This window comes from Notothenia rossii (assembly GCF_949606895.1).
Source record: "Notothenia rossii genome assembly, chromosome: 8".
NCBI classification, from domain to species: domain Eukaryota; kingdom Metazoa; phylum Chordata; class Actinopteri; order Perciformes; family Nototheniidae; genus Notothenia; species Notothenia rossii.
In genome coordinates this window covers 71,479,559-71,503,266 of record NC_136906.1, presented here as the reverse complement: position 1 = coordinate 71,503,266, position 23,708 = coordinate 71,479,559, and the positions used below count along the sequence as shown (strand labels likewise).

General features: G+C 39.8%; 2 protein-coding genes across 2 annotated transcripts; one reads left to right on the top strand and one right to left on the bottom strand.

The window, feature by feature from the left end:
- The first annotated feature begins 171 nt into the window (after positions 1-171).
- Positions 172-13,897, top strand: capn3b (calpain 3b). Its single transcript, XM_079642831.1, has 23 exons — positions 172-697; positions 2,663-2,732; positions 3,225-3,343; positions 3,943-4,076; positions 4,464-4,632; positions 5,198-5,281; positions 5,385-5,476; positions 5,588-5,665; positions 5,977-6,137; positions 6,793-6,962; positions 7,045-7,056; positions 7,753-7,961; positions 8,082-8,115; positions 8,764-8,787; positions 9,005-9,094; positions 9,902-9,979; positions 10,071-10,128; positions 10,209-10,273; positions 10,955-11,023; positions 11,106-11,184; positions 11,762-11,878; positions 12,054-12,112; positions 13,198-13,897. The coding sequence occupies exons 1-23, from the start codon at positions 386-388 to the stop codon at positions 13,222-13,224; spliced, it is 2,310 nt and encodes a 769-aa protein (XP_079498957.1). The 5' UTR covers positions 172-385; the 3' UTR covers positions 13,225-13,897.
- znf106b (zinc finger protein 106b) lies at positions 13,309-23,540 on the bottom strand. Its single transcript, XM_079642830.1, has 21 exons — positions 23,452-23,540; positions 22,955-23,085; positions 22,800-22,861; positions 22,263-22,466; positions 21,152-22,174; positions 20,726-21,074; positions 20,573-20,633; positions 20,059-20,213; positions 19,902-19,962; positions 18,766-19,573; positions 18,630-18,676; positions 18,401-18,543; positions 18,093-18,227; positions 17,732-17,848; positions 17,193-17,384; positions 16,000-16,062; positions 15,597-15,716; positions 15,136-15,207; positions 14,958-15,029; positions 14,625-14,771; positions 13,309-14,490 (listed from the first exon to the last, which is right to left on the bottom strand). The coding sequence occupies exons 2-21, from the start codon at positions 23,081-23,083 to the stop codon at positions 14,440-14,442; spliced, it is 4,011 nt and encodes a 1,336-aa protein (XP_079498956.1). The 5' UTR covers positions 23,084-23,085; positions 23,452-23,540; the 3' UTR covers positions 13,309-14,439.
- Between the last annotated feature and the right edge of the window lie 168 nt (positions 23,541-23,708).

Sequence of the window (23,708 nt, the reverse complement as noted above, 5' to 3'; positions counted from 1 at the left end):
ATGTCTCAGGTAACAACCAGTCATATGTTCAGTTTGATGTATAGATTTTTGGAAAGCCACCTTTATCAGCACATTGAAAATGTATTAGGGTCCCTCTTAAGGAGCCTCCTCCCCTCCTCTGAAGAGGCCTATATATAGGTGCAGCCATCAGCACACGCACAACAGAGACTGTGGGTGATGGTGGAGTGAAAGTGGTGAGTGTACATGAGCAGTGACAACATTTACAGCAAAATAAGGAACTAGAAGTGATCATCGGAGTCAGGGAGGACACAGGAAGTCTCCTTGGGCTGTTTTGCAAGTCCATGCTCTGTTACTGCCAGTAAGGAGTTTTTTTTGCACTTTATAAACTGATTTTGAAAAACAGGAACTGGACTTTGCTGACAATATGGGGGACGAGCAACATAGAGAGCCTGTTATTGAAGATATACAGGTGAAAGTGCTTTATGAAAATGAAGCATCATCTGGGCCCGATGAGAAGGCTGCCTACCCACCTGCTGGAACTAACTCCATCTACTCTGCCATTCTGAGCCGAAACGAGGCTGTGAAGGATGCCACGCGACTAAAGACCTTTTTGGAACTTCGAGACAAATACGTGAAGAAGAAGGTGGTGTTTGAAGACCCCCTGTTTTCTGCAAATGACTCCTCACTCTTTTACAGTCACAAACCCACCATGAAGATTGAGTGGAAACGTCCCTCGGTGAGTGCCAGAATTTAGTATCAGGTTAATCTTAATGTAAAAATGTCTTTGACATGTCGGGAGAGATTTTTTCTAAATCCCACAACACATGGCTGGGGTCTCATGCGGCTGCATGCTGTGGATGCATAGCTCTGGGTTGTCACCTTCTACAATCTCAGACAGCTGACTGTCACACAGTGCTGGGAAACATCGTGGGAACTCAATGCTGGCTTTAGAGTTTCATATTTTTGTGATTGCGCTAGCAGCAGCTTTATTCATTCTGCCAAAAGTCCTGCTGTGACTGGCATGGCTACTTTTATATGTAAACTTGAACAGTCACATCAACCAGTCAAAGCTGTATCAGTATATAGCAGATGTAATACATTTTCAACAAAAGTAAACTAAACAACGGACAATCAAATGAGGCAATGATAGATGAATGAGACAACACAATCCATATCTTCATTAAAAGCCAGGCTAAAAAGACATGTCTTAAGTCTTCTATAAAAATGTCCACGGCACCTAACAAACTGACACAGATCCAAACAGTAACGTGAATGCAGACACAACAAATGACCCAAACCTTAACATAATACTTAACACTTATGTTGCTTGACTGCTTAGTTGTTTTTTGCCTTACCGTTTAAATTGGTGATACATGATTCCCTTCAGGGGGTCAACAGAAGAGCACGCTCTAAATTCGGAAACATGAGGTGGCATTTTCACAGCCTTAGTTATGGTGAATCGTTTGATGGGGGAAACAGATTCCCTGCTGGAAACCCCCCTGATATTTCGTGAGTTTAAAAGTGCTAAACGGTTTTTTTTGCTCAAGTTTTGTGTGTTTTTTAGTTAATCAAAAGTTGTTTCAAAAGCTCTTTAAGTAAAATTACTCCCATGTTCTTGGCTTGGGATGCCTCTTCATAAATGTTGTGCATGAGAGGGTGATTTATTCTGCTTCATTTGAAAATGTCTATTCCTATCCAACATTACACAAGGAATAACGGCATTGAATATAAGCATAATTTGTGGAGCATAAATATGTTTTCCTTCTTATTCTTTTCATCATTTGGTGACAATCTACAGGATACCATGTAATCTTCCAACATAAAATCAAACAATGTGCTCTAAAAGAAATTCTAACCGGTAGTATTTATATAGAAGGCAAATGTTGAGTCAACCATAAAATCCATAATTGGTGTCTAAAAATAAGATGCATGATGAATCATTTCCCGTAGGACCACAAACAGTCAGACACTTGGTTTTGACAGGTTTGTATTTATGATCTGAGGGCTTTTCTGCAGGCAGCACAACGTTATCACTAAAGAGGTCGCGGCCAGCAGACCTCCAGCAGCTGCGAATTCCTCCTGAATGTGCAGCGAATGTAGCCAGAGACATTTCTCCAACTCACTCTCAGTTTCAGGGTCCTCATGTTGTCGATCATTGCAAATACAGTTTTTAAATCGTTGCAGAGTTTAATATTTCACCTGATAGGCCCAGAGTTAATTGCCTTTGTTACAGAGGGGGTGCAAAACCAGGCAGCAAAAACACTAGCTCTGCCTGATTTAGAAGCACTCCTTTAATGTTTTACCTGATTCAACACCTCAAAATCAATAAAGAATTTGCAACATTTTGGTTTGAATCAGGATCTCAATCTGTCCAAGTATAATAAAAAGAGCAATCTGAGATGTCATCCGACAGATTTCAATGTATATTACATATGTCAAGTATCATACCCAGCTTTGTTAAAGGCATAATTAAATAGTTTAAACTACATTTTCTATTATTACCATAAAGAGTGCATGTTATATTGCAAGACATCTTCATTTGGATATCAGACTAAAAACACACCAAAACATTTATATTTTCCCATGTTATAAACATTTGATCAATATATTTAGGCTTTTGAAATGCATGACAAAAAAAGGCGCTGATATTTCCCAACTTGCTCAGAAATACTTTTTAACACTTGCTTTTTTTCTATGACAGGAAATATGTGACGACCCCCAGTTCATTGTAGATGGAGCCAACAGGACAGACATCTGTCAAGGAACATTAGGTAACTCTTAAACAATTTCTGCTTTCCAACAAGTGGAAGAAAAGCACTTGATTTAGTATTTCGACACATAAAATAGCCCATCACACTGATCTCCCAGCCTCTCTATGGGGCACACACATAGGCATTTGTTTTCCTTAGTTAAGCCTACATGTTCACAGAAACAAGAATTGAAGAGCAAGAGCATGGAGAAGGGAGAAAGAAAGAACACATTCATCTCATTTTGGATGGATGTTTAAGAAAAAGTTGTGCAAAAAGTCAATTGTGTCTCAGCCATACTTCTGTCCAAGAAAAAGCAGTACCGTTGTTTAGGAAAATACAATATCTATAAAATATACATTACAGCTTAGACATGGGTGGAAACTGGAGCCTGGAACACTGCAGCTGAAATGACCATGAGATTGAGTCCTAATTTAGTCACCTCACTGATGTTGCTTTATGAAGTTGTACCTTAGGATCAAGTGTTTCTGCAGCTCTTAAATCTTCTGTTGACAGGTGACTGCTGGCTGCTCGCTGCCATCGCCTGCCTCACTGTGAACGAGAAGCTGCTGTACAGAGTGATCCCCCCCGACCAGAGCTTCACCGAAAACTACGCCGGCATCTTCCATTTCCAGGTTTGAAATGGATTTTTGACCCACTGTGTGAAAAGCAACTGAGCTTTCATCTTCTGACAGATAGTCTCAGAAGATAAAGTTTAAATAATAAAAACCATTTAAACCAGGGACAAGACATGATGTGCAAAACATAAACTTATTACACTGAATTATTTTGCATAGGTTAAACATCAAAACACAATATAGCTTGAATGCTAATTTCCTTCATGTTCCTTCATTTTAAGACAATAAAAACACAGCAGATAATAAAATATAAAAGTGAAAGTTAAGGGAAAAATCAACAAAATATAAACCATTAAGAATATTCAAAGTAAGAAAATTCGTAAATTCGAAAAAATTATTTACGCATTCAAATAAAAAACAAATAACAGTTGATCAAATTAGATTAAAATTGACAGGAGTAACATGACCCAAACTTTGTTTTAATTATGTTTTTTAAATGTTACATCTCACACATGAAAAGTGATATTTTTTTCAAATTATAAAGAAAAAAAGTATCTGATAAAAACACATTTTAGTTTACCTTTGCTAAGAGATGGCGGGAGATCGATCTGTCTCTTCATTGACTTTGCTTTGAATCTGTTAATTTGTTTACTCAGCTGTGGCGTTATGGAGAATGGATCGATGTGGTGGTGGACGACCGTATCCCCACCTGCAACAACCAGCTGGTCTTCACCAAATCTTTCAGGAAGAACGAGTTCTGGAGCGCTCTTCTGGAAAAAGCTTATGCCAAGTGAGTGCAGTCTATCAGCTTTCCCTAAAGTGAAAGAGTCGTGCAGCTTCAACGTTATATCTTAATAATGTTCATTCTTTCAGTAGAGTTCAGGTTTTCTTCTCAGAAAATCTGTCAAACAAGATGATCGACACGTGAAACCACTGACCTCTCACCCTGCTGTCATAATATTTCTTCAACCAATTTCAACAAAACAAGTTTTAAGATAACAATTTCACCTAAATGTCCCATTAAGGTCTATACCTTTCTGCAGTGTAGCGACAGTTACTTGGCACATCACTGCTCTGTCCTCATGTTTCCCAAATTTGCTGCAGACCCTGTAAAAAAATCCAAAGCTCGTAAAGAACAGATGTAGAGAGAGCAGAATGACTGATCTCTCTCTCTCAGGTTGCACGGATCGTATGAAGCCCTTAAAGGGGGCAACACTTTGGAGGCCATGGAGGATTTCACCGGAGGGGTTACCGAGTACTTTGAGTTGTCTGAAGCCCCCAAAGAGCTCTACAGCATCATGAGGAAGGCGCTGGACAGGGGCTCGCTGATGGGCTGCTCCATAGATGTGAGTGGTGAGGAAAGTATAGGAAATAAGTGCACAGGAAACAGAGAAAAGTCACTCAAACATTACAGGGACACCAAAGCAAGATGCAACAACACAACTGACTGAATTATGAAAATCAATTTAGTGATTTTCCTTTTCCTGTAGTGTGTCATATAGGTTTTTTCCCCCCGTCACCCCAATTGGACACATTTGTTTATTTCCATGACACAGTGGCATCCCCATGTAACACTTGCACTAGCGCTCCGACACATTGTACGTGATAGGCTAAGAGGTGGGACATCGCCAAGCAGTTTGACCAATCACAACAGAGCCGGCCAGCTAACAAATCAGAGTTGGAGGAACCCTATAAAAAAAAACGCAGATATATTTATTTTCATAAATTAGCATGTATATAGAGTGCTTTCCCAAATTATGAGAAGCTAAAAGTAAGTTCAAAGTAATTGTATCAATATTTTTAAACTTTGAAATCAAATCCAGAATAAATTACTGTATTAAAAGGATGTTTTAACAGCATGTACTTATCCATGTCCGATGTGTTTTTTTCTCTGACTTGTGTATCTTTCAGATTACTTCAGCCAATGAGATGGAGTCTCGGACTGAACAGGGTCTGGTCAAAGGTCATGCTTACTCCATCATAGGCCTGGCAGAGGTGAAGTATAATGTCCACCCACTATGCTATGAAGTCAGATTTTATATTCTTGGTAAGTTAAGGCATGTCAAAATGATGCTGCCCGATGAAATGTTGTTTTTAGTGTGACGAGGTGGCAAAGGATACCAAGATTCGCCTGATTCGCTTACGCAATCCCTGGGGCTGGGTGCTGTGGAAAGGACCTTGGAGTGCAAAGTAAGATTATATCTAGGACATGGGAACTTTTATTTAACTGTCATATAACATCTGCAAATCATTCTGATGTACTATGGCTTATTCTTGTTGTGTATTACATTTGTTTCCCAGTTCAAAGGAATGGTCGACCATTTCCACGGCTGAAAAGGAAAACCTAAAAAAACAGACTGTAGAGGAGAGTGAGTTCTGGTGAGTAAAACCACAGTTTTTCACATTCAAGCCTTTTGCCATTTATTGACTGTAATCTTAATAAACAGACGCACACACACATTTCTTGCAAGTTATAAAAATGTATATTAAAATCATAACTTTACACTGTACAAATGAATGGATGATATTAGTTATTTCCATTAGCATGTTAGCATCTAGCTCAAGTCAAATCTGAACCGTCACTTTTTTCAAGCCACACTGACAAAGAAAAAGAAAGACAAGAAAAAGGTTATTTCCATTTTCATCATATCAAATTCTAAAGAACTTCCTTTTGTCTGTTCGACCTCTAGGATGGCTTTTGAGGAATTCAAGAAGAACTTCACAAAGCTGGAAATGTGTAATCTGACTCCCGACACCTTGCAGTGTGAGGAGAGGACCAGTTGGACAGTGTCGGTCAACGAGGGTCGCTGGGTGCGAGGCAGCTCTGCCGGCGGCTGCAGGAACAACAAAAGTAGGCCTTAATGTTTCCAAAATATTCCTCTTAAAGCCAATAAATTGGGCGTTGGTTTTAAAAAAAAATAATGGCCGCCTCAATACACATTTTCCCGCTTATTACATGGGCACATGCTAAATAATCAAACAACTTGACTGCTAATAATATTTGAAATTATTTTATTGACTTAAAAATGGCTGGAACTGCGGGAACAACTTAAAATGAACGGCAGCACTGATTGAAGTTTTCTGTAACTTTCCAAGTCAGTTCACAGTTTCTCTTCCAATAAAACGCCCTGAACAGTGCACAGCCCATACCGTGTTCCAGGGGCGCACCAGGCAACTGCTTTGGGCCCCGGACCAGAAGGGGACCCCCAAAGAAGGTAGATTAAGAAGGTCCACAGCAACGACAACATGAAACACCCTTTAATGAACTGCAACGACATGTATGGTAACCCCCTCAAGGGGTCCCAATGCATAGCGCGCCGTCAAAAGCTCATAATTTCAGTTGCGCTGCTCCGCTCCGGGGGGGGGGGGTCTGACTTGACCAATCAGAATCGAGTATTCAACTAAGCAGTGTAAAAAAGATCAATATCTTTCCCACCTGGATCTTGTGTTGTCACTGCTGTCATGTGACCACTTGTAAATATGAATATATTTGTTGTGTTTCACAGACACTTTCTGGACGAACCCTCAGTATCGGTTGCAGTTGTCCGAGGAGGACGACGACCCTGAGGACCGCCAGGCGGCCTGCACCGTGGTCGTGGCTCTGATGCAGAAAGGTCGCAGGATGCAGCGCCACCAAGGGGCCAAGTTCTTCACCATTGGATTTTCCATCTACGAGGTACTGATCACAAAAAAAGAAAACCACTGGATAAGCAGATGTGCACTCAGTGGGTTCAATATCTTCTTCTTTGTCTCTGCAGGTGCCCAAGGAGGTACGGCCGTCCTGAAAGAGGACGTTAGTTTGATGATGTCCAAAGTATCGGCCTGTATTTACAGAGATTTGAGTCTGTGTGTGTTTGGGTTAGCCGTTCATGTCGTAGATAAGCAGTATATAGCTCTTGTGAAACCTTAATGTACACGTGACATCACAAGCCAAACTACTTTATAATAATTTACAACACTGACTTAAAGTCACTTATTTATTTGATTATTTAACCGTTTAGTCAACAAAAAGTTATAAAATAGTGATCAATTGAATGTATCCTTTATTGAGCTTGGAATTATTAATTTAATAGTTTTGACTACTTGTCTTATTTGAGGAGTTTATTCCCATTTCAAGTACACATGACAGGATAATTTACAACTCTGACTTAAAGTCACTTATTTATTTGAATCAAAAAGTTATAAAATAGTGAAAATGCCCTTCCTATTTCCCAGAGGCCAGTCAAACTGCTTGTTTCATCCATTGTAGTTCTTAATTTTAATTGAATGTATCCTTTATTGAGCTAGGAATTATTAATTTTATGTATTTCATACTTTCAATCGTAAACGTAGGATCTTTGATCTTTTTTGTCTCAATTCCCTCTTTTTGAATGATCCATTTCCGTTAATACCTTTTCTGTTTTGACTGCTTTTCTTATTTGAAGAGTTTATTCCCATCCCACCATCTGATACATCTCCTCCCATAGATGCTTGGACAGAATCAACACCTGCAGAAGGACTTCTTCCTGTACAACGCCTCCAAAGCTAAATGTAAGACCTACATTAACCTGCGCGAGGTGACGGAGCGCATCCATCTTCCTCCAGGAGAGTACGTCATCATCCCCACCACCTTTGAAGCCCATCAGGAGGGGGAGTTCATCCTCAGGGTCTTCTCTGAGAAGCAGAACATTACCGAGTAAGTATCACTCAGGGTGGCATATTTTGGGGATTGTTGACAATTGCAAATACAAGGTCTTCAAGTGAAAGGTCATTCAAGGACTAAAAGGAATCCTAATGTGTTTGTTTTTCCTCACAGGGAGGAGGATAGCGTCGGGTCTGACAAAACACAGGTTCGCAAAGTGTTTGAATAGTGGGGTTGTAGATATGTCTTGATAATTCTGACTAATATTTCAGTGGTGAAAAGATTAAAAACAAAAGAGTAGGTTCACCTTTTATGTCTAATTATTCTGACATGGTTTTAATCACTTCTAGGGGCAAGTTTATATGTTGGGATTGTGATTTTATTAGAGGACACGGTATATAAAATATGTTTGAAGGGGATACTTTCTTTTACACACACTTGAATTTTTTTTAACTTTATAAGACATTTTAATTGAAAGAGAATCAGACGTAACACAAATTGAGGATAGGATAGAGATAATGATATTTTATTATTAAGTTATTAAGAAAAATACACAAGCTCCCAGCTTCCCAAAGGAACATTTGAAATTCATTCCCAAACAAAGCATCCTTTCCTACTTCCTTTTTAAAAGGCCTACTGCCTGAAACACACTGAAATATCAGTTTGCATTTCATATTTTTTAAACCCCAACTGTGTAACACATATTTAATCAACATTGTTATCTCAAACTATTTGTCATCTCCAAATTCACACTCTACTCATTGTTTTCCCACAAAAATAACTAACTGTCATAAGTGTTTTCCTCCTTTTCATCTCATTTCATCCTTCTGTCCTTCCTTGTGTCATTGGTCATCAGCAAGACACGAAAAAGAAGGAGAAGGTAATGCATGCATGTGTCAAAAGCATCGCTAGATGGCTATTTAAACTCTGCTTTATCCACTGCTTCACTCCTGCTACTCTCCATTATGTCTGCTGTTTTAAATGTTTGTGCCATTATCGCAGAATAAAACCAGTGGAATAACTATAAATAACTCTCTCTTTTCTGTTTGTCTTTTTTTAACCCGTCTCTCCTCTTACTAACTAATTTCCCATGCCAGCCTATTGTATTTGTGTCAGACAGAGCAAAAGCCAACAAAGAAATCGAGCATGACGGCATTCGGGGAGAGAAGAAGAACAAGAAGCCCAAGGTAATCTCCTGGTTTTAGGACACAAACGTTGACACTGCAGACACACAGCTAAGAGCTGGTAGTTACTCATTTCTGGAGACTGACGGCTCTGACATGTGCTCTCGGCCAGGTCAAATAACCCCTTTGAGAATTAAACAATTGAGAGTGGGGCCAAATGATCTCAAGTGTCTCCGCTGCACCTGTTTCTCTGTGAGGCCTCAGGTTAGACGGGCCGAGCTGTTTATGTTTATCCAGTGGGTGGCTTTCCTGTGCTACGGGAAAGCATCCAGAGCTTAAACGTCATAAATGTAGTGTTATATATAGAGCAACACGAACACATTAAACACATCGTTATAATGTTTCAAGATAACTGAGAACTCAAAAGTTATCGATAGGAAAAGTAGTCCTATTTGTGCAATATTTATTTAAGAATCTAGTCAAATCATCTCTGAAAAACGACATTGCTCTACTGTTCTGTTATATTCAGTAATGTCCTTATCCAGCACATGGAGGTCGTCAAACCTTTTCCAATTTACACCCAAACCACCTCACAGTAACATATTTGGGCCAAAAATCATGTTCATTCTTATTTTGCAAAAGACATTCCTATTTGAGTGTCAATATCCACGAATGAATGTTACATTTATGGCGTAGGTTTTATTACTTATTGGTAGCATGTGTCTTTAGTTTTTTTTTGTGTGTCTTTACTGTTGTGTTATGAGTGTTTGCTGTTCTGTCATGAGCAAACTAAAGCAGATTGAATATGGCGATGAAATATTGGACCCTTATCATCTTAAGAAATGTACTTCTTTCTCACGTGGCCCTCAGATAAATCTACTCCAAGAAGAGGAGGAGACTGAGGAGGAAAAAAGGTTCAGAGCCATTTACCAAACGATTGCTGGAGATGTGAGTACAGGAAGGATAAAACAGGCAAGACTTGGATTTACAATTTATATTTATATTAATACATGAAACAAATTGTCCCACCCTCTATCAGGACATGCAGATCTGCGCCAACGAACTCAAGACGGTCATGAAGAACGTGCTCTCTAAACGTGAGTACACTGGTTGATTTGAGTCATTATTATGCATTGTGTGTCATGTGATCAATCATACCGAGCCTTCCTTTCTACAGATAATGACATAAAGACAGAGGGTTTCAGCATTGAGACATGTCGGAGTATGATCGCCTTGATGGATGTATCCTTTCAGCTGAAACCACCAGAGTTTATACAGAGCTCACAACAGATAAGGTGGTTATTTATTGGTTTGAACTCCTCTAGTTATTGAACATCCTCAGTTACTCCGTTGAGCCACCCAGTGGTAGAACATGGAAACTATGTTACCTGTATACTCTAATATAGCAAAGTCAAAGAAGTAACACATCATTTATCAGTAGTAAAAAATAATGTTATAATATTAACATTCACATCTGTAAATCAGCATTCATTGTCATCTATTTTGTGTAGGTCTATTCATTCTGTTTAAACACAACATTTCTGCACAGTTACATTTCAAGATGATAGGCTTCACTAAAATTATTATATTGTTTCTGACTTAAATTAACAACTTTTCCAGAGTTTTCAAAGCAATTCAGGCGTTTTATCTAAATATCTTTTGCTTAAATCCATATCTTTTGGCAGTCAAAAAAACAGTCTGCTTTTCTGCTTGCAACACAGAAAGGGAGGCATGTGCCTGTTTTTAAAAGGGTGGTATATTCAAATTGAGGATATGGTTTATAGACCAATATTAATATGAATTTGATAAGTTAAATAGAATGTTGAGTGTAAAAAAGTACACACTTTTCAGCCCTATTTTATCTCTACGATCTAAAATCGTCCTTACTGGCTCCGTTGGTTTTCCATAACCGACCTCTCTCAGACTGATGGTACGGGGAAGCTGAACCTGCAGGAGTTCAAACACTTGTGGAAAAAGATCAAGGAGTGGCAGGTGGGACCGTTTTTAATCTTTCTATATCTTCTGCTTATTTTAAAACAAACAACTGACTGTCCGTCTCCTCGTGTGTCTCCAGCTGATCTTCAGAAAATACGATAAAGACAAATCTTGCTCCATCAGTAGTTTTGAGATGAGGAACGCTGTTAATGATGCAGGTGAGCACAGCTTCAAAAAAGAAATACTTTTAAACAATAAACAAATATATTTATTTAAGTATTAATTACTCACACAACATTTCTCTATGCATGTGTAAAGAAGTGCATTACCAACGGCAACTCACAAGATATCCCAGTTCACTTAATTTCATGTCAGTTCATGGATTTCATCTTTAAAAAAAGAAAATGTTTCCCATTTTATTTAGGATGGTGATTCAGCTTTTCTATTATAAGCCTGAACAATGATTTAATATTCACTGGATTGGGTTGAAATGTGTACTGAACATCCAAGAAACCATAAGGATAATTGCAACATTTGTTTATTGAAAATTACAGATTTTATACTAGCTTATATTTAGGCTTTGAAAATAAAGAATATATAACTGCATCAATTGTGCTCTCTAAATTAAAATGTAAATGTTGTAGACTACACTTCACATCTTTCAATTCATAACCAAATAAAATTGCAAGGATTCTATTTCTCTCAGCTTTTGTCAGAAATAACATCCCATAATTGCCGTTCTCTTGAAAGAAACTGGAAATAAACTCGACTAATCTGAGTCTCCCTCCCATGCAGGGTTCCACCTGAACAAACAGCTGTATGACATCATAGCCATGCGCTACGCGGACGAACACCTCAACATCGACTTTGACAGTTACATCTGCTGCTTCGTGAGACTAGAGGGCATGTTCAGTAAGTAACACCACACTCTCACCTTTCATTCATTTATTTCCTCGGAATATTTTTACACTTTAAAAAAATCTTTGCAGGGCCACATTTCAATTGTGTAAGCCGGTAACTGCAGCCTTGCATCACTGTACGTTTTATTAAGAGTTAAATAAAGACTCACTTGTTGCGTCTCTTGCAGGAGCTTTTAACGCCTTCGACAAAGACGGAGATGGAGTAATAAAGCTCAATGTGCTGGAGGTAAGCCTGTTTTAGTGTTCTTTACAACATGATATTCTGTGTCTTTTGCCATTTATACTGTATGTCGTCGCGTACAGTTCTACAAACATGTTCTTTGAGAGTCATGCATGTGAGGAAGGGCATTCATGTTAGAACCGCCAGAGATTTTTTATACCTAAAACCGCCACCGGGGTCAAATTGACCCAGCATTAGAATGCATTGATTTTCAAAGTAAAAGTATTGCTTTAAAAAGAAAAATTGTCCTGTGGTATTGATATTTTGACAAGCAATTTTGTTAAATTGTTTCACTTATTAACGGTACAAGTTCAACCCTATGTTGTACCGTACAACATAGGGTTTCGTGAGGCGGTTGTCGTTGTTGGGTGAAAAGCAAACAGTTGTTTGCAGCGGAGCACAGCTCAAGCAGTCTCCCGTGAGCGGGAGCGCGCTCCTTCACTACAGACTGTCGCTATCAATCTATCTATCTCTCTCAATCTATCTCTCAATCTATCTCTCAATTTATAAGGAACTGCAGTAAACAAAAAGGCGTTGCTATAGCAACACGTCATGTTTGTGTGGGGTCAATATGACCCGCTTGGCGGAAATAGGTATAAATGGCAATTCTTTTGCCGATTTCTTCAATCTGACTTCATATTGACAATGTTTAACAACATAGGGTGCTACATAACACACTTTCAGGAAAAGTCACGGACTGGTTATTGAAAAAAAGTTACATAGAATAAAAAACAGCTCTGGGTCAAATTGACCCAGTTTGCAGTTCTAGTGTTAAAAGGAAGAGCGTAATAGTTTGACTGAATAACTTTTATCAGTCTTTGATTGCACTATGAGGTACTTCTATGTTGGATTACATAACACTTACAAGAGTTTCTAAAATTCTGTCCATTTATTAAGAACAAACATTTCAGACTACTGCTCACTATAAGGCGCAATGACATACGACAATATACTACATCCACAAAATCGACCATGCATTACAAATCAGTTGAATGTGTCTTGGGTTTTTAGTCACAATGTGTGTACTGTGAGTAACTATCAAAATGAAACCCCATTTAAGATCATATTTGTTTCTATGTCTCTCATTCCAGTGGCTTCAGCTGACCATGTATTCTTAAGTGACCTTCCCGAGCGCTGACACGTGGAGCTGATGTTCATGACCTCAGACTTCGTCTCTTCTTGCACATACTTTTTGCGACATCTAAATCTTTTTCACAAATCAGATGTTTGATTGCGAATCATATCCGGATTTGATGTGGAATTTAGATTTCTCAGATCATTCAAACTATGATGGTGTAAATGTAAGGTCAATTTTATGTCACTTATGTTAAGGTATCAGCATCAATCATGTTTTGGGCAGTGACGTTGTTAAGAATATTTGGTTTGCAATGCTAAAACTTTGGGTATCATTGTTAAGTAATGTTTGAATATGAACCAAAATGTAACCTTTTGTATGACAGCATTTTTAGAGAATATATAATGTTTTCAAAAAAGCAGAGGAACATTTTCTAGATTATATTTTTTACTGCTGTACACATACAGTAGGTATGAAACACAAATCAAATACACACTGTACAGTGGACAGTATAACATAGAAAAATGAAGGCATGACTTTAAAACGGCTCTCTTAGAAGGTACTCTGGACAACTTTCACCACCACTTCTTCCATTGTTCTCAAACATATGAAGGGATACAGGGGACAAGTATGATGCCTACCGTTCATCTCTGAAATGTAACAATGTAAAAGTGATCAAATGATAGATGGTGTATGTAATGAAGCATAAGACAACAGTCTGAGTCAGGAAGTCATTATGGAGAAATTGTTACAGGAAAATACCTTCATATCAAATTGTATTATCGCCAATAAAGTAGGATCGGGTTGCTAAATATTAGCCCTAGGTTTCGGAGGTGTTTCAGCCAATGCAGGAGAGTTGTAGAAATGCTTGTAAAATGTAGCTTTGTATTTACTAATGACATTTCTGTTTCTGAGAAAGGTAGCTTTATAAAAGTCATTAATTCACAGTTCATAAAAAAAAAAAACATAAATAAAACCTTTTACACTCAAATAACTGATAATAAATGTAATCATTCAGGGATCAACGACAAGCGGACTGTCAACAGAGACCCCAGAGTACACACAAAACCAAAGAGATGTGAATAGTACTTTTATAGCTAGAGAACAGAAGACGACCTCCCATTTGAATTCAACAGAAAGATTTAACCCAAAACCCTGAAAAGAACTTTGAAACCAAGGGTTCAGTTAAGTACTGTAACGCATGGGACTCCAACCGCATATGCTGAGTCTCTTCAGCTCCACCGCGTCTCCATTGCTGCTACACCTCACTGTCTTTCTCCACGTGGCTCTGCATGTGTTCTGGAAGCTTCTGCAGAGAAAATACAAGCGAGACATAAAACGCCTCTTATACTGTTTTCTGTTCATATTATCACGATTCAGACTCTCACACATTACTCAGCTAATACTTCACTCACACAGAATCACACAGGGTCGGTGCGTTACCTCTCTAACAGCCTGCTGTGTGCCAAAAAACGAGCTGCAGCCTCTCCAGCGACACTTGATCGCCTGCAGGTTTGGGTTGCTGTGATCTCTGAGGAGGTGCTCAGAGAGATGCTCCGCCATGCCGAAGATCAGAGTGCAGTTACACCACTGAACAGAGGGCAAAGGTCACAGAGACACATGTTAAGATGCATTTAGAAATATTTAGTATATTCATTCAATATCATGTGGAATATGTCTCTTGGAATTGGATCAGAGTAAAGGCACTGATTACGTTATGTTTCATCCGACTTAAAATCTCTGAATGCTTTATGCATAATGAGTTTGAGTCGTTACCCAGCAGCGGTAGTTCTTCATCAAGTTGAGCTTCGCAGCTTGGATGGAGCCATCATAACAGCCCGTGTAGATCTGAGTGGGACAAACAATGTCAGATATTTCAACAGTATCATGAATCAACCTCTGTCATGCAAGTAAGGATTCAAAATGATGGCTGGGCAAGTTCAATTCCACGTACCACACTCTTATGTACGGCCATGCACATCACCATGTCACTGTGACCCCCGTACACCTGCAGGCGGTCATGGGACTGTGAAGACACAAATACAGAAGTTAATCTAATAATATATAGTTATTCACCTGAAACATAAGGAAACAGATGAATAATTAAGATTTAAAAAAAACTCGATTATTTTTTTAAGGTTTTTCAAATAGGGACTGGTTTTCCTTAATTTGTGAATGGTACAAATGAAAGCTATAAGCTAATCTATTTGTAATTTGTAAAGGAGACAAAGCTTGTTTTGAGTATTATGCAAGGATGGAGAAGCAAAAGAAAGACTTATACAAATGGTCTTCTTTTGAACTGAGGTCTGAAGTTAAAAAATCTAATACTTTAGTTTTCGATTAACTTTTAAAAACACTTGCCACTTATTAAAAAAATCAAAACATTATTGTAAACTTGAGCTGTGAATACTCTACCTGCAGCTCATAAATTCGGACCATCTTATCCAGAGAGGCTGTCACCATCACTTTCCCCAGGATGACTATCGATGTGACGGCATGATTGTGACCTTTGTAGATTCGGACCAACTCACCCGTCTGCAAATAAAGATGGACAATAAAAATAACGTTGACAGTGAATGAATGAAGTTAAACAGAAACGACCTTTCACTGTGCTTAAAGTAAAAGGTTAATGTTTCAAGGTTAAGAAAGCAACTAAACTAAAGCATGTTTTATATTTTTGTCTCAGTAACTTCCAAGACTCATGACATATTCTGTTTATTAGATTTCTGTTGTTAAAACGCATCAAAACGTAGTGCAAGCGCCCGTCCTTTTCGTATTCATAGATAGTTAAACTCATGGAAATATATTTGACACTCACATGGATGTTGTGAGCATGAACCGATGTGTCAGTGGAGCCGCTGAAGACCAGGTCGTTCACCACCTGGAAACGACAAGTAAATCAGAATTTCCTCTGCAAACAAATTTCAAATCATTTAGTGTCCTTATCCAAACAAAGATCATCATCATGTTAATATACTCTCACTTTTAATACTAAAAAACCTGGCTGCTATTACACTATTTAATACATGCTAGACTTATTGTTTTTAAATACTGGTACTCAGGGACGTGCACAGACATTTGGAGGGGCTATTGCTCTAAACTGGAAAAAGGGCCCGCCCCCAAAAAAAACATACGACCTTTTGAAAATTCGAACTTGTTTTTAATGTAAAAGGTTCATAAAATAAAACACTGTCATTGCAAGTGACTCTCAGTTTACTTTTATGTCCAACTGCTCAATTCGTCATTCAGGCACATTTTTTGTTTTGCGGTCCATATCTCATAAAAATATCTAATGTTATTAACTATTAAAGAAAAAATGGGGACAATCCTGTTTGAATGTAGTTTGCCCATTGATGTGCAGACATACTGATAAAATAGGGCTTCCAACTAATTACTTTAAATAAACTCACTAATTAATGAAACCAGTTCAATACACATTATTCTTATCATTCTTTATGAGCGCAGTGACGGTAAGGTATCTAATTACTTATTTATTTAGTATTCCATAACTTCATAACAGAGATGGTCAAACTAAAGTAGAGACATGGCAGAAATCCTACAATGAAGCGGGACAGTGAAGTGTTCTCCGTGAGAGGGCGATCAAGAAAAGAGAGAGCGGCCCCGTTGAGGGAGTTTACGGAGCAGGGTAAAAGACACAGAAAGACAGAAGCACAAAAACTAGTATAATTGTTGCGAGACGCTACAATACTAATTGTGGGCTTATCGTGTTGATTCGGCCACAATAGAAAAAAAAAAAAACTCTCGCTCTCTGCAGAGGGGCAGGTCAGACAAAAATGGCAAACGGGCTGTTGCCCGGGCAACAATAGCCATTACCTGTGCACGTCCCTGCTGGTACTGGATGTGTAATTGTGCATGCTTCTTAGTTAATATTAAGCCGTTCTTGGGCTCTTTACTTTGGGCTGTAACAATGTAAATGTCCCTTTGTGGGATGAATAAAGGTGTTCTGATTTTAAACAGTGTCCAGACGTAGGCGTGTCTCCCAGTCCTCACCTTCATGCAGAGGACAGTTTTGGTGTGGCCGTCCAGCGTGCGCAGCAGCAGGCCGTTCTTGGCGTCCCGCACGCTGATGGTGCTGTCGTAGGAGCCGACCAGCAGCACCCGGCGGGCGCCTTCCTGAGCCGTGCCCAGACAGCTGACCCCGCGCGGGCCGTGGCAGTCAAACACATCCAAGTTCTTCAGAGTCTACGAGAGAGATCAGGAGGAGGTTTAAGAAAGATATAGAGATCAGGTTTATTGGTTTTTAAATCCACTGTAAGAACATTGCTCTGGCAGAGAAAGGAGAAAGCAAGACTTGTGCAATACAGTCTACAATACTGTACAATTAGTGGCTACGTATACAGATAAGAAAAGCTTTTTGTTAGCGTGGTCAATAGAAAACTCTGGTTACAGGTCTACACAAGTGAAAAACATAATCTGACTGAACCAAACCCAATATCAAATCAAAGTTTATTTATATAGCCCAATATCACTAAATACGTTCTTCTCAGTGGGCTTTACAGTTGAACAAACAACTGGACAGTGTCACTCACCTTTAAGTCAAAGCTAGCCACTGATCCACTAGCGAGTCCAGCATACAGGATGTTGGAGGTAGAGTGCAAACACAACACTCTGTCTGACAGCGTGATCTGCTCCAGACACCGTGTGGTCTAGAGACAAGAGGAATAAAATGCATCAACAAAAAATAAAACGTTCAAAATGCAAACCCGACAACAGGAGGCAGAACTTTAGATTAGCAATTCAACGATTCAATTATAACTAGCTCTGCCAGTAAAGACTATATTTTTTGGACAAAACGATGGATTTGACCCCGTCTAACAAGGGTGGAAAAGTCAAATACGAAATACAGGGGGTCATGTGTATCACAATATCAGTTGTCCAGGCATTTCGTACCTTTATGCTGAAGCAGCGGATGGTCTGGTCACTGGATCCGGTGTAGAGACGAGCCAGAGTGTTAGGGGGAGACGACACCAGCAGACAGTTGACCTTGTTGGTGTGACCTTCAAACACTGCTTGGCACTCCTTAGTCTGGATACACAGGGACAACATGATATCTTATATTTTTTTAAACGAACACTCGGCATGATAGAGAGGGGTTTTAGTTTGATCACATTTGCTTATTCTCAGGGGAGGGATACACTAGTCAGCAGAGGCACACTTGGGCAAAAGTGAGAAGACATTTTGGATCCTGATGAACGTACCATGAGACAGTAGGCCCGCGCTGTGTTGTCCCCTGAACACGTGTACAAGCGGCCGTCGTGAACATTGAGGCCGTGGACGGGGCCGGTGTGGTTCGAAAAAACTCCAACTGATGGCTCCTGATCCTCGGACACTTGAATGCACTCTGGGGGAAAAAAAGTAATGAGGTCTTTGCTTTTCATCCGAAACATCTTCTGGGAAACCTTATGTAAGCAGGAGAAAAAGACTCACCTGAAGGAATCTTTACATCTTCAACTTTAAGTGTAGGCTGACATTTTCTGAGTGGCAAAAAAGAGAAAGAAAGGTCACATTTAGCAGAATAGTACTGTTTGTAATGTTTAGGATCTTGCATTAAACACCATCTCACTTCTCAAATTCATTTTGCGGGATCGTCTGTGTGCCTGAACAGCTGACCTCCACACTGACAGAGCTCTGAGGAGGCTCCGGCTGGACGGGAACATTCTGTACTTCCTCACAGTCCGATTCATCGATATTAATGACCACCGAGACGGGGGACTCAATCAGTTTGAGAGAGGTGTCGCTCTCGCTCCCGCTCCCTCCATCGTTGTCTACTTCAACGGATGTATTTAGATCTTTTTTTGGTACAGGAGTGGAGACGGGCTTTTCTGCTTCTGGCTGTTTTTCTTGAATAGGTTCGATGCAAACAACATCTCCAATCTCTTCCACAGAGTCACTGTCATCTACCTTTTTTTCTTCTTCTTGTCTCACTAACCTCACGCTCTCCTTCCTGAGAGATGATTTCGGAAAATGATTTGTATTTTCTGATGTAGAGCACTCTGTTGCAGGTTGTTTGAAAGAGGGGACAGCCATTGGGGGAGAAGCTGAGTGTGGAGGGAGGAAATCAGAAGGTAACAAGGAGACAGGAGACTTCACAGGAACCTGATGTGTGTCAGAGATACAGGAGACAATTTGAATGGCTTGTCCAGAGGTGGATGGCTGGGAAATGTCTTGCATTGCTGGTATGGTTGGGAGGGCGAGCGGGCTAATGGAAGCGGGTGTGTTTGTTGGCGATGGTTGCCGGCTCGGGGGGGCGGAGGGGGAGCAGGGGAAGGCACTGGAGGAAGGCAGAGGGGAGAGTCTTGGTTGCACAGTGGGAGAAGGGGCTGCAGGTAAAAGGGGAAATTTCTCTACTTCAGATGCTGCTTTGTGTATTTCTAGAAGAGATTTAGAGAAAAAAGTAATGTATTAAAGACAAATTCCATTTTGATTCAGACAATTCATGAAACAGAAAATCAAACTAAATCAGTAGAAACAGGGGAGCAGAGAACATTAAAGAAAACAACCCTCCCTTTAGTCATCCAGTTTCAGAATTTTGGTCAGGGACCCAAATATTACGGCCATGTTGATAAATACACAAAATTATAAATATATATATACAAATATATACGTACTGTATATATTCACACATACACATACATATATAATATTTTTTTTAAGGTAAACCAAAAAGCAATGACAAGCAAAAACAAAGATGTAATGTACCTTTCATCCCTTGCAGGATTTCAATGCGCTGGGCTCTGAGATGGTTGACTTCAAGAGTGAACTGTAATAGCAGGAAGGAAGAAAAAAGTCATGTTAACCATGAAAATACACCATTGGAAAAGATTTTTTTAAATGGGTGTCTTCATTAGCGTGGTACCTGCTGCCTCAGTAGCAGGAGTCTCTGGACTTCAGCGTAGGCGGCCTGTAGGGTGTTGCGTGCTTGGATCAGAGACACGTCAAAATTCTGCAACGAGTGGCTCAGCTCGTCCTCCCTCAGAGACACAGCCAGCAGCTGGTCCATCTGGCCCTGCTCTGATAGGCAGGAAACATACAGAAAAATATACTCTGAGATTTATGGGATGACTATCCGATGACATGACTGGGATTAAAACAACGTCAATCCGAATAAATAAGAGGCTTCAGAGTTTAGAACTAGTTCATTTCTCTTTTTATGTACATTCCCTTGAGCAAAAACATGTTATTTAAATAAACCTATCTTCTTATATATGCTGTTTCCAAGTAGCCTTGTTATGTGACCTGTGTATATTTACACTCCTACAATGAAACGATAATGCCTCAAAATGCCAGAAATCCTTCACGGTATGTCAGAATGACAAATTATAGAACTTTTAACGAAAGTAAAATAAATCAAATAAAAAGGTTATATTTACCATTGTCTGACTTTGTTGTCTTTTTTTTCCCACTTGGCTCGTTATCAGCCAAGCCATCGCACTGTAGCAAAACATGATAATCAGGTTTTAACAACAACAAAAAAAGTATGTTTCAGCGGTGGCCCTCACCGAGAAAAACGGTATAACACTCACCACTTTGCGTTTCCTCTTGCTGGTATCACTGTCGGCACTCAAATCTACAAACACTACGTCCGACTCCACCTTCACACGGACAGCTTGGACTGTGTGAGTGCTGCAGCCTTCCTGTGCTGCGTCGGGCTGCTCCGATGGCTCCTGCCTCTGAGGTTCTGACTGCGGCTCAGTGTAAGACTCGTAATATGTTGCGTTCTGGGGTGGAGGAGGTAGTTCGTTCCAGTGTGCGCCTGATAGAGTGTCTGAGACAGCCTCCCAGTGAAAGCCCTCGGACAGACTCGTGTCGATTCCCTCTGCTCGTGTTGAACTCTCATTTTCAGAATGACGCTTCGTAAGCTCAATTCCAAACCTGTTACCACACAACACAACAGATATAAAAACGTATGTTTGACAAAGGGCAACACTGAGAGTTAAAACAATGTTTACCTGGGCCTGACTTTGCCTCTCTCCTGCTTCTTCCTCTTCCTGTCCTCATACATCTCCCTCCAGTTTGACTTGCCTTTAGGGACTGATAAGCTAAACGTCTTATTTATAGTTGGTTTAGGCACAGGCATTCTTCCTCCCTGAACTGTGGCTGAATCACGGGCAATTCGAACCTTGCGGGCTAAAGTTGGTCCATTTGCCACATTTTGCCACATAGGAGCAACGTTAGATGGACCAGCACCAGCAGTGGAGGAAGAAGCAGGGCTGTTGTCGTATGAAAATTGCATAGATGTGGCTGCAGCAGAGGCAACATGAATGGGAGTGTCCTTGGCTTTGTTCCTGAAGGAGCACCGTGCCTGCTGCTGTCTCCCGGCTTTAGTTTGCCCCCCCGTCTCACTGCTCTGTTTCCGAGCTTCACGATCGGCCCGACACGGCTCCCTCACACCCAGCGCGCGTCTGATCTGCCGCAGCATCGCGCTGACGTCCACGTCCCGTATCGGAGCTGCGTTTGTGGATTCGTTTGTCTGAGAATGTTGAGCTGAAGCTTCCTTTCCTGAACGAGAACATCCGGAACTCTCAGCCTGGCAAATACCAAATATGATAGCTCCGTTATGAGGAAGGTGATCACTGGTGAAGTCTCCATCGTATGGCTTGTTGTAATAGTCATTCTGTAGGTCTCTTTGGGGGAACTGCTGAGCTGATTGGGCGCACTTGGGAACAGGAACGTAATGTTGAGTGTGACCCGGCTCTGCTGACAAATAAGACAATCTTCCGCTTTGATTAGGCAGAGATGATTGTCCTTGGTGAAGAAGCCTTTTCACACTGGACAATTTATTCTCTTTGTTTTGAACAACAACAAGGGTTCTTCCTTGCTGGAAGGTTCCCTGTTGCAGTTTCCAATTGTTCACTTGTTTGTTCTTCCTTAACACTGCTTTGGACACCACTGTGTTTTGTCCTTGCACTTCTGCACGCTTCTGATCATATTCCTGCTTCTTTTTCCTTTTCCTCCTTTTTCCTGCTTTCTTCCTGTAATGCACCAAAAGTCACAGTTATTAAAGCGCATTGAATCATGGAGAGAATCAATTGCAAACAGATGACAAGATGAAATTATTACTCCTCTTTTTTCAGGGTCTTGTTTCTCTCCAGGATCAAGTTCATGGCCTCATCGCTCAGAGTCTTAAACAGAGGTAGGGGCTTTGTTTTTAAAAGCTTTAAGCTGCGCAACTTGGCTTTGTGTTGAGGGGTGGAGATGTGCTGAGCATACTCATTTAGACCCATGGAGGATGCGTTACATGCCTGACATTCATGAAATGAATTCCTGTCAAAGGAAGTACACAAAAACAAACAACATTTTTGTTAGATATTCGTTTTTTAAGCTGGTCAGTGCGTGTTATGATTACTTATCTCAGAAAGACAGGGAAGTACTTTGGAGCTGTGTATCGTTTTACCTTTTTTATACAAGTGCAGACACAACAAAAGTTTCAGCACACAACCAATCAATACTATATTCATATGTTGTTGAAGTGTTGTATTACAAATTAATGGAACTAGGAATAGTCAATCAATGCAAGGTCTAAACAAGTGTATTAAGTATGTGTACTATTTTTGCAAGAGAACAGGGTCATATTAATATTGCAAAAATATCACTCACGTGCCCACCACTGTCTCCAGCTCTCTGTGGTGCAGCATACCATGCACATGATCTTGTGCTTCCTGTAGATCAGAAACATCTCGTTACCATTATTAAACATTTAATGGCTGTATATAAAAACACTGAAATATATGTGTAAATGTAGATCCACTTACATCTTTCAAATGGATCATGCGACACAGTGTACAGTAGTTGCTTTTGGCCTTCTTGGAATGTTGTCCATTGTTTTTATTCTTAAAAGCGGATTTCCCCTTATTATTAGTGGGTGTTTGAACCTTTGCCATTTCTGAACAGGTGAAACAAGAATTATAACATCACAAGCTTTTCAGAAACGAGCCCAACTGCAACCACTCAGAAGCATAATATTATCACAGCATAAGGCTAAACGAAATAAACACATTTGGGAGTTTTATATAATATCATGCTTCACACGTTTATAACCAATATAGCATTGCAATTATGAAATGTAGACTTAGAATAGCAGCAAAACGTGTTTGGTAAATCACCACCAGCATTTACGTTTGAGTTGGACTAACGTTAAACCGTTGGCAACAATTCACCCCTCGTGCAAAGTTATCGGCATTTAAATACATTCATGACGTTTTGTGCTCAACCAAATATGATGTGAAAGTTGTTAATAAATCATAATTACCAGCTGTATTTCACATTTCACACACAAAAAAAGTCAACTGCAGTCAACGGCCATGTTTGCTTACGTAGATTACGTAAGGTTTGCGGCGGCCAATCGTGTGCTAAAGACGACACCGGAAGTTTCACAGATATAATTTTACTAATTTCTACACACGTTAATTCCTGTTTGACCACTTGTATTTTGTTTTTATTTCACTCTCTTTTTTCTGTATATAATGCATCTGAATTGTATTCATTTAATGAACAATGATGTTCCTT